We start from the raw sequence: 11,004 nt of genomic DNA, 5'->3' as shown, positions 1-11,004 counted from the left end.
CACATTATGAATGACCTGCAGGAAGAGGAAGTCATCGTGATACGATGACGTCATACAAATGACGTCATACAAATGACGTCATACAAATGACATGACTTTCAATGCATGTTTAAAAACCTTTATTGATATTCGACACAGCACCTTGTTTCCTATTTTAGGAGACAAAAACAAGCACAGGGCCGATTCCTATCCACGCAGGTACAGTATATACACCCCTTCTCGCTCAGCTTTGGGTAGCTGCACACGATGCAAGAAGGAGAAAAATAAAAGACACACTTTGGGCACGTATAAATACAAAGGACATCGAATAACAGCAGATGCTGCTGAACCGAGGAAAATAAAACACTAACTAAAATATGAAGGTCACAAGTAGAGTCAAATTTTTGCTGCAGCTATTTGGTAAAACGCGTTCTTTAACTTCTAAAAATATGGTGGCATGTCGACAATCATTGGACTGGCAAGATAACATTGGTTTGCAGTCTATATATTAACATAATGTAAATTGTTCAAGGTTTACACATAACTGACAATTTCAGTTATTAACCAAAACAAGTGTTCGTCTTCCAAGTACAACTCAGGGGTTTAAAATTGCTGAACCTTACACCAGCTGTAAGGTTCATCAATGGCTGATCATTACGAGCCGTTTCAGAATCCATCCACTAGTGACATCACATGTGGGAGTGTCCACCCAAAGAGATGCTGGGTAGTTTTCAAAATTCCTTGTAATGACGAACCAACATCACACCTGGTGATAAAATGAGGGCCCCTTTAATCAAAGTTCCAGAATAAAACATAATAATAATAATATTAATAATAGTCTGTTAGGTTATCTCCGACAACAGAAATAGAAAATAAAATAACAAACTGACTAAAGACCATGTAGCATAGGGGATGATTCCGTAAAAGGAAGCAGATTGTGTGTGTGTGTGTGGGGGGGGGGGGGGTTCAGTGCTCCAGCACCTTGCCCTCCAGGACCAGCCGGATCTCCTTGGCGTCGAGGGTCTCGTGGCGGAGCAGCGCCCCCGCCAGGTTCTCGTGCTCCTGGCTGTAGGTCTTCAGGAGGGTCCTGGCCCTCTCGTACGAGTCCTGGAGGCCAAGAGAAGACAGAGATTCATTGATTTGTTACGACTCTTCATGCGGCCTCAGTGCTGGCAGCGGGGAGCACCATCACCATGGTAACCACCAAACGGTCGGCTCACCTTCAGAAGGACGCGCACTTCCTGTTCCACGGCGGCCTGGGTCTCGGGGCTCTGCTTGGTCAGGTCGTTGTAGGTCATGACCCCCAGCTGAAGGACCACAGGCTGAGGTTTAGTCTCTTCAGTTACGTTAACACATCAGACCCCCCCCCCCCCCCCCCCCCCCCATTCCTGTCTGACACACAGAGCTCCTCTCACCTTGTCACTCATCCCAAAGCGGGTCACCATCATCTTGGCTATTTTGGTGGCACCGTCAAAGTCACTGGAAGCACCTGGAACACACACACACACACACACAAAATGGGTTAAACATGCTTTGGGTAGCTGCACAAGATGCAAGAAGGAGGAAAATGAAATACAAACTAACCCAAATATACTGAGAAATCTGTATCAAGAATTTGCTATTAGTAATCAAAGCAAAAGTGACTTTGAGGGAGTTAAGTACAAGTCATGAAGGGACAGGTAGGGGCTAGGGCGTCCTGCGCTAGGATGCCTATGGGTGAGGCTGCAGACCAACCAGAACAGTGTCCCTGGCCTGCTAGACACTGTGGAGCGGGGCATCTCAACGGGTTAATGACACAGTGCGGCGTACCCGTGGTGATGTACTCGTCTCCGAAGATGAGCTCCTCGGCCACGCGGCCCCCCATGCTGACGTCCATCTGGGCCAGGAGCTGGGCCCGCGTCTCGCTCCACCGGTCGTTCTCCGGCAGCATGGACACCTGGCAGGGTGAGAGAGGCATGTTATTCAGGGCCTGTTCCTTCACTAGGGGCGGGGAAGAATTTTTTTCTTACGTTAATTAATTATTCCCGCCTCGCCCATTACTTCATAAAATCCCTGCTCATTGGGCACCTATTAGCCACTTGTATCACATGTTGGGAAGGACGTTGCTCTGAGAAGTGGTGTGGTGTGTGCATGCGTGTTGGCTCTCTACTATGCGTCAACCACAGGTGAGAGGTGGGGAACAGGAAGTGGCCGTACGTGTCCGAGGGTGGGTCCGCGGGGCATGATGGTGGCCTTGTTGATGGGCATGGCGTCCTTGGTGTAGTACGCCACGATGGCGTGCCCCGACTCGTGGTAGGCCGTGATCTCCTTGTTCTTCTTGTCGATGTCCACGCTGCGCCTCTCCGGACCTGGGCCAGGAAGAGGATACGAGTTCACCGCCTTTGAAGATGGACTTTATCTTTTATTGAGGTAATTTTACTAACATGTAGATCAGGAAGAAATTTTGCTTAACCTTACACCGACTACAATTCTAAATAAGTATAAGATTAGCTTATAAATATAAGCTAATCATTTGAATAAAAAACAAAAATATAACAATTTATATTTTTGGGCCCCACCGAGGGTGTTTGTGCATGTGTCTGCATCTGTGTGTGTGCGTGTGCTCCTGCATATGTGTGTCTGCGCCTGCATATGTGGGTGTGCGTGTGCGCCTGCATATATGTGTGTGCGTCTTCATACGCGTGTCCGTGCGTCTGCAAACATGGTGTGCGTGTGAGTGCACCTGCATACGCGTTTGCGCGTGTGCCTCTGTGCGTACGTCCCTGCGTCTGTGCGCCTACGTCCTCACCCATGAGGATCTTGTCCTTGGCGAACTCCAGCTCCCTCATGGTGACGCGCTCCCTCAGGTCCACGGCCGCCTTCAGCGCCGCCTGGTTCACCAGGTTCTCCAGCTCCGCCCCCGTGAAGCCCACCGTGCCGCGCGCTATGATCCCCGCCTCAACCGCTGGGGGGATGGGAGGGAGGAGGAGAGGAGGAGGAGGAGGAGGAGGATAGAAGAGGGAGAGAAGAGGGTAGGGGAGAGGAGGGAGGAGAGAGAGCAGGAGGGGGAGGAAGGGGGAGAGAAGAGGGTAGGGGAGAGGAGGGAGGAGAGAGAGCAGGAGGGGGAGGGAAGAGGGTAGGGGAGAGGAGGGAGGAGAGAGAGCAGGAGGAGGAGGAAGGGGGAGAGAAGAGGGTAGGGGAGAGGAGGGAGGAGAGAGAGCAGAAGGAGGAGGAGAGAAGAGGGAGAAGAGAGGGCAGGAGGAGGAGGAAGAAGGGGAACGAAAAGGGTGGGGGAGAGGAGGGAGGAGGAAAGGGTGATAAGAGTGTGGGGGGAGGAGAGGAGGGGAAGGAGGGAGGGAGGGAGCAGAAGACAAAGAGATGTTGGAGCAGTTTGTTGAGGCAGTGATGGAGGACAGTTCCGGTCTTTAACTCCGGAGGAGGAAGGACAGAAGTTTTAGATCCGAGGGATAAGACTCGGCGAGAACATGGTGGAAGCTTCTACACTTAGAAGACAGGCGTTCTCATTGGCTTGCCTTTGTGGCATTTTCCTATCAGGGTAAATCAATCTTTACTTTTTTTAATTAAACATTAAACAAAAATACATGAACTGTTAATAAAATAAGTCAAATATTAATATTTGTACAAAGAAACTCCAGAAGCTTAATGTCCCTTACCATTTGTACTTACAATTCCTGTAACAAAAACTAAACTAAGAGGAGTTTGGGAGGAGCAGCAGACCACAACACTGAGTTGCGACATCCTTATTTCCTATAATAACGAGTTTGACTTGTGATAGTCAGCACTGCCATGGGTTAAGGAGCTAAGCTAACTAGCGGTGAGACCTACCAGGGTCCACCTTGATCTTGGACAGGTACCAGTTGAGGATCTCCGTGCGACCTTTGACATCGGGTCGGGGGACGGTGACCTGCATGTCGAACCGCCCGGGCCTCACCAGAGCACTGTCACACAAAATGGTTTCAATAACGTTAGGATGTTACAAAATGCCTCCCATTTTAGCATCAACACGGAGATCCACTGCAATGCAAATGAACAGTATACGATATATTTAAATCATACTTTATAAATGAATCATAAAATCAAATCATACCTGTCCAAAGCTTCTGCAAAATTTGTAGCACCGATAACAATGACTCCTTCGTTTGGTTTGAACCTGGAAAGAAAAACAGAGATTAGAATGGATATTATTACATATATTATTTAATAAAAGTTCTAAATATTTCATAGTTAAATACATAGAACATTTTTAAATGCAATGCACATTAACTATCAGTAGACCAAATGAGACCGTCTGAGGACCATATGATACCATGTGTATCTAGCACTTTGAGGTCATTGAGTTGATGTAAAGTGCGTTATAAATAAAATGTAATATTATTATTATTATTATTATGTGTAGTGGACAATGTCAGAGTCTGTGAGACGGTGTGAGGACCAACCCGTCCATCTCAGCCAGCAGCTGGTTGATGGTCTGTCTGGAGTAGGGGTGCATGGGGGACTCAATCCTCTTCCCCCCCACACTGTCCAGCTCATCGATGAAGATCACACACGGGGCGCTTGCCTTCGCCTCCTCTGCAGAGAACAAGGACATCAGAGTGGTTACTATCAGACTGCATCCCTGCTCAGGCTCCAATAGCATGAGATAGCATAGCATAAAGACAGCCTCATAGCAAAGACATAGCCTCCTTAGCATCAAGATAGTAGGTCATAAAGATAGCCACAGAGCACGGAGATGGTCGCATAGCATTGAAATAGCATAGCAACATGATAGCATAGCATCAGGTAGACACAATCGAATGTGGAACCGGCCTGACCGGACCGACATGTTCAATATAGGGCCAAAAGGTTGTGGGTTCGAAGCCAAGCCAGCAATCTACCTGTAGACATCTCGAGCAAGGTTGCCTTACCATCTGGCCAAGCGTCTTCAGATAAACGTGTGTGCTAAATGACCAAAACGTCAAAGAGACAGTACCAACTACTGTTCTGTTGAACAAGGAGAGTAACAACGTATTCATCGTCTTCCAAACAGAACGGGGTGCTGAACTCACTGAAGAGGTTCCTGATGCGGCTGGCGCCCACGCCCACAAACATCTCGTCGAACTCCGACCCCGAGGCGTAGTAGAAGGGGACGTCGGCCTCCCCGGCCACGGCGCGCGCCAGCAGGGTCTTCCCGGTGCCCGGGGGTCCCACCAGCAGGACGCCTGAGGACAGGGGCCACAGTTAGTCCCCGGGACCTCATCCCAGGCAGACCCACAGGGCGGGGAACGGACTCCACACGTCGGCGTTAGTCCCTTTCATTTGTTTTAGTGGCGACATCACGAACCAAAGCAAAAAACATCCTTCTATTTATTTTAGACATAGGATTTGTCTGTGTGTCGTTTTCTGTGTTTTTCTTGTCGTTTTTCGAATAATGTTATATGGGATATATTGGCTGGTTTGAGTAGACAATGGATGTATGCACCACTGATCACACATTGCTAATACAAAACATGAGTTACGCTGGTATGTATTATGAATTGTAAGGCAAGGTCGCACACCAGACGAACCACGGAGCAACGCGTGGAAGATACACAACTCTGAGGATTCCGTTGGAGCTCAATATAACGTGTGACTCTGAGGACACACACATGAGGGTCCCCAGCCTCAATTTGGTGTCAGGGGTGTGTGGAGTGTGTTTGGAGGATGGCTGAATTAAGCAGCCTCACCAGGCCCAGGTCAGAGTGACTGTGGGGCTGGGTGAGGCTGCACACACCATCCACACTCAGGGGAGATCTCCTTCATATCAACATATAGCACCGGGTCATGTATTGTTGTCTATACAAACTATACAATTAACCCGTTTTCCAACATCCTCATCATACTGCATGTCGGGAAGAGTCCAGTAAAAGTCCCCTTGGTGGCGTTCAGCATTGTCTTTGTTGCAGTTGTATGTTAGCGGAGGGGCTGAGTGGTATTTGAAGTCAGCATTAAAATCTCCTCTCCCCTAACTACGGGCCGCTTGCCTCCCCCCAGCGCGGGGCCCTTCAGGGGGTTCCTACCTTTGGGCAGCTTGCCCCCCAGAACGGTGAACTTCTGGGGGTTCCTGAGGAACTCCACGACATCCTGCAGCTCGTTCTTGGCCTCGTCCACGCCCTTCACGTGGTCAAAGGTCACGTTCTTCACCTGGACCGGGTCCACGGCCGAGTCCAGGCCCGAGGTGGCTCGGAACCTCACTGTGAACCAATCCACACGAGGTAGTGCTTTAAGCATTGGGAATACAGTAATCCCTCCATTTAAACACAGACGGGGAATACACTGTAAGGAATAATTCTGTGGATCACCTCCGTGATCCACAGAATTAAGGGTTTTATTTTTTAAAAACACAATTCAGTCATAAACTTTGCCACAAATATTATGTTTTTTATATTAGTGTTGAATCATTTCTTAATACTAGAAATGAATGAAGGCTGAACCAAAACCTGCATCAGAAAAGGAGTTTTACCGGAGAGGAAGGGCGACCTGAACAGACCGTACAGGCCCGCCCCCAGCAGCACCAACAAGATCAACCGGGTCCGCCTCACAGATTCTGGAGCACACAAACACAGTGTGGAACTTAGGACAGACCCACAACCCACTATCGCTGCCTAGTGGAGACGTAGAGCAACTGCACATTTTATCAACTGCTTATTCCAGTGACCAGCACCTGTTGCATTGGATGAATACATCTCTTACATCATCCCGTAAATCCCTTAAATATAATACATGGAATATATACTGTATATATTTTTTGGCCGTTTAAAAAAAAAGGCAAGCAATTGTGTTTCAATTGCCAATCAATTAATTAATTAATAAAAATGTGTTCTGCTCCAATATCTTTATTAATGCACCCAGTTTTAAACTAAGGTGGGAAAGAAAGAAAGAAAAAATATAGACCTGTGTTAAACAAACACACACAAGAAAGAGAGCCAGAGAGAGAGAGAGAGAGAGAGCCAGAGAGAGAGAGAGAGAGAGAGAGCCAGAGAGAGAGAGAGAGAGAGCGCGAGAGCGAGAGAGAGAGAGAGAGAGAGAGAGAGAGAGAGACAGAGAGAGCCAGAGAGACAGAGAGACAGAGAGAGCCAGAGAGACAGAGAGACAGAGAGCCAGACAGAGAGATAGAGAGGCCTCCAGTACCTGGAGTCCTCTGGGAGTAGGCCTGGGACTTCATGAAGCCCTCGGTGAAGCCCGTCTTGAAGGCCTCCTGCTGGGCCTCAGGGAGGTTCTTCTGCTTCATCAGCTGGTCCACCGTCTGGGCCTCGGTGCCCTTCTCTCTGCCCAGGAGACTCTGGAGGTCACAGAGTTCCCACTATGAGCTAGCTATTCACATGCTGTTAATGTGGCATGTCAATGCCTGCCTACAGGAGTCTGGTCTTTAATCGTTTTTCAAGTTGACCGGACGACTTGTACAAACCATAACTTTGTTCATATAAAAAAACGTCAACAAATATTGCATCAAATTGTTCCAAAAGCTTTGGAGACAATGCCTGGCCATCCTGCCATGTAAAAAAAAGAAATAAAAAAAAAGAAAGCAAAAGCTTACAAGATGCATGCTTGTGTATGATGTAGAAAACTACTTTTCCAGAGAAGATGAAATTGAAAGAAAAGGATTTTAGCTGGGAAAGTTGGTCTCTTGTTCGACCCCTTACCTCAGCACTTAATTCAACAAGCACAACCCAAAGCAACTCCTCCCATCGCGGTAATCCCAGACTATGCGTGTGTATAGTCCCTACAGGACTCTACACGGGGGGGGAGTCTATGGGGTATATTTGGGGAGGCTATGAGGTATTTATGTGGGGTTATTATGGGTAAATTAATGGGTGATGGATTCATGGAGATTTAAATGATGTATAAATGGGTGGACAACGAAAAACGACATTTTGTTATTATCCTGTAACCATGACAAAACTGATAAAAAAAACGGATGAACTGAACTAGGGACCCCCACCTTCATGAAGGCTGGGGTGTAGCTCTCCGGTTCTGAGGGGGCCTGGGAGGCGGGGTCCCTCCGCCTGGTGCTCGACTTCAGGGTCTTGAACCCACGACTCTGGACGCCTGCTGTGGGACAGACCGGAAACAGGAGAATAAGGGTTAACAACCGCTGGCATGACGATCCTCGTTACCATTACTTATCGGCCATTTAGTAAACCTCTTCATCCAAAGTCATCCAGACTGAGTTTCTCTCAGATACACGTCACTAAGGTAATAGCTGGACTAGGCATCTGGCTCAAGGGCACCTGTGGGCTTGGGGGTTAATTGTTCTGCTGTGTATCACAAACACATAATGCTTATAATTATAATAATGATTCACGGATATCCACACACACACACACACACACACACACACACACACACACACACACACACACACACACACACACACACACACACACACACACACACACACACACACACACACACACACACACACACACACACACACACACACACACACTTTTTATACTGCTACCTGGTAAATAGTCCAGCTGTGTGCAGAGTGACTGCAGAGGGCTGTGCGGTTGTCTGTGGAATACCGCCGAGCCAGCCGTTCTCTGAGTAAACCCTTTAGGACAACAACAACAACAACATCATCATCATCATCACAGGCCGCCTCCATACAGCTCTTTACTGGAAACTACAGCCACTCAAAGCACATCCCTTTTGATCCAGGAGAACGTGAAATCCAGGAGTGAAATCGTATGTTTTTGCCAGGCTCCACCAAACAGCTTGAACATTCCACTCTGCTCCCATCCATGCATTCTTCTCATAGCGTCAAAGTGCCTATTAGTATAATCTTCAACGTCACCATAAAGGGACACTGGTGGCGAGGTGTTTGTGGACATGTAGAGCTCAGTCTGGGTAGCTGTGGACTTATAATGGATGCCACAGAATGTATTGAATTGCCGATGTTTTGAGCTCTTTCCCTGTGGATTTGATGTTTGGACAACTATAGTACAACGCTATGGTGTGTTTGGATGGTGAAGCTCCATCTGAGCAGCGATTTATTTTGATGTCCGAGTGAGGGTTAAGCGTCTCAGACTTAACGTGTATGGTGAAGGTGTATGTTGCATTTCATATACAACCTCGCTCATTATAAAGCTTGAATGGAAACACTTTCCTAAAACAGTATCACCGTTTCCAGTGGTCAGAACCATGGGTTAAGAACACACAACTCTCCAGATACAATCCCACCAAGCGGCCTGGTTCTCACCGTGCTTGTTGTGGAAGAAGGATTTTGCGGAAGCGTGAGAGGTCCTCCACGGGGAAGAGCAGGAGGGGGCCTCCAGCGGCCCCAGGCAGGGCAGTAACCTGCTGACCAGCTCCTCCAGCTGACCAGCCCCGAACTCAGACAGACCCACATCCTTCAGGCTCACACTGGGCTGGAGAGACACAGAAACACAACACTGAGTACTAACACCGTGATTATATTAATCACCACCCATCACACATACACACACACACGTAAATTACGACCCAACTAGCGATGTACTTTACGTGCCCATCTACACCAAGTAGGTCAATATGCATTAGCACCTAGTACAGTCTGGCCAGCAGAAAACATTGCATCCCTCCTCAACTACAATAAACTAAATGCTCATGAAAACAAATGTTCAATTTTCAGCCAACTGAGTCATCCAGAGTCCAACACAATATGGATAATATAACGGTCCTGCCTCGGCTCCTAAAAGTTTGTTTAGGAAGCTTGGCATGCCAGGAGTTTTGGAATGTAATAGTCACTGTTTACATGCTCTCCAGTCTCCACTTACATCTCTCGGCAGGAGGTCGTTCTCTGGAGCTGGGACACTCTGCAGGTTCTGCACAGACGCTGTGACCGCCGAACTAGCCGCACTCTTCAGGGAATGGATCGCATTGGCGAGCTGGCTCAGGGGCAATATCATCTGGGGAGAGGGGTATTGAAATATGCATGTAATGGCAGAGGATACGATAAATGTACACACCATCTTCCATTTATGGAACTGCTATGAGGTATTTTAAGGACAGCAGGGCAGGCGAGGTATGTCTAGGTTTCAACAGTTAATAGAGCAATGTGAGGTTATGCCTAGGTTTCACAAGTCAATAGAGCAATAGGAGGGAGTAGTAGCAACATGCTGTAGGTGACTGACGCTATGTAACCCACTGTTCATGTAACGTGAGGTATGTCTAGGTTTCACCAGTCAATAGAGCAATATGAGGTAGTATTATTAACATACTGTAGGTGACTGACGCTATGTTACCCTTTGTTCATGTAATGTGAGGTATGTCTAGGTTTTACCAGTCAATAGAGCAATACGAGGTAGTATATCAACATGCTGTTGGTGACTGACGCTATGTAACCATCTGTTCATGTAACGTGAGGTATGAGGGAGTAGTAACAACATGCTGTCGGTGACTGACGCTATGTAACGCTCTGTTCATGTAACGTGAGGCATGTCCAGGTTTCCCCAGTCAATGTAGCAATATGAGGCAGTAGTAGCAACATGCTGTAGGTGACTGACGCTATGTAACGCGAGGTATGCGTGACGTAATAGATCCAGCTACAAATATGAACAAAGCTATAAAGCGCTGCCATCTAAAGCAACGCTAAAGTTCAATGTAAAACGTGAAAATACAGACATGTATACAATCAATGGAACTATTGTTTATAGATAATACATTCGCTTTATATTGTTTATATAAAGCGAATGTATTATTACAGATAAAGATATCTGTGCATCTTAGCTGTCAAGCCAGCCGGCTAACTAGCTGTTAGCATTACCTGTTGTGGCGAAAGCGAAAACATCGTTCCTCCGCAACACAGTTGATGTTGATGGTTATGGTATGAGAACAAAGCCCTCCGGACACAGGACTATGCCCCAGATGAAGGTCCTTTGGTTCGCCTTGTTTTTATTATACAACTTTCCAGTGTCGATTAAAAGGGCTTCTTCGTTAAGGTCAAAGAGCCTACAAATTGACGCAAGCGGGTATCACTACCGGGTCATCTGGCGTAATTCTGATTAAAATTGGTATACAAACGTT

General features: G+C 47.4%; 1 protein-coding gene across 1 annotated transcript; it reads right to left on the bottom strand.

The window, feature by feature from the left end:
• Positions 1–104: 104 nt before the first annotated feature.
• On the bottom strand, positions 105–10,956 carry LOC132452293 (ATP-dependent zinc metalloprotease YME1L1-like). The gene is made up of 18 exons (XM_060044842.1): positions 10,745–10,956; positions 9,756–9,887; positions 9,200–9,368; positions 8,459–8,551; positions 7,937–8,046; positions 7,126–7,276; positions 6,458–6,541; positions 6,015–6,188; positions 5,025–5,177; positions 4,416–4,548; positions 4,067–4,129; positions 3,805–3,917; positions 2,768–2,923; positions 2,176–2,327; positions 1,789–1,915; positions 1,395–1,468; positions 1,200–1,286; positions 105–1,086 (listed from the first exon to the last, which is right to left on the bottom strand). The coding sequence occupies exons 1-18, from the start codon at positions 10,766–10,768 to the stop codon at positions 946–948; spliced, it is 2,136 nt and encodes a 711-aa protein (XP_059900825.1). The 5' UTR covers positions 10,769–10,956; the 3' UTR covers positions 105–945.
• Positions 10,957–11,004: the final 48 nt, after the last annotated feature.

Source organism: Gadus macrocephalus, chromosome 23, assembly GCF_031168955.1.
Source record: "Gadus macrocephalus chromosome 23, ASM3116895v1".
In the NCBI taxonomy this organism is placed as follows: Eukaryota; Metazoa; Chordata; class Actinopteri; order Gadiformes; family Gadidae; genus Gadus; species Gadus macrocephalus.
The sequence above is the reverse complement of the archived record's forward strand: the minus strand, read 5'-3'. Positions and strand labels throughout refer to the sequence as shown.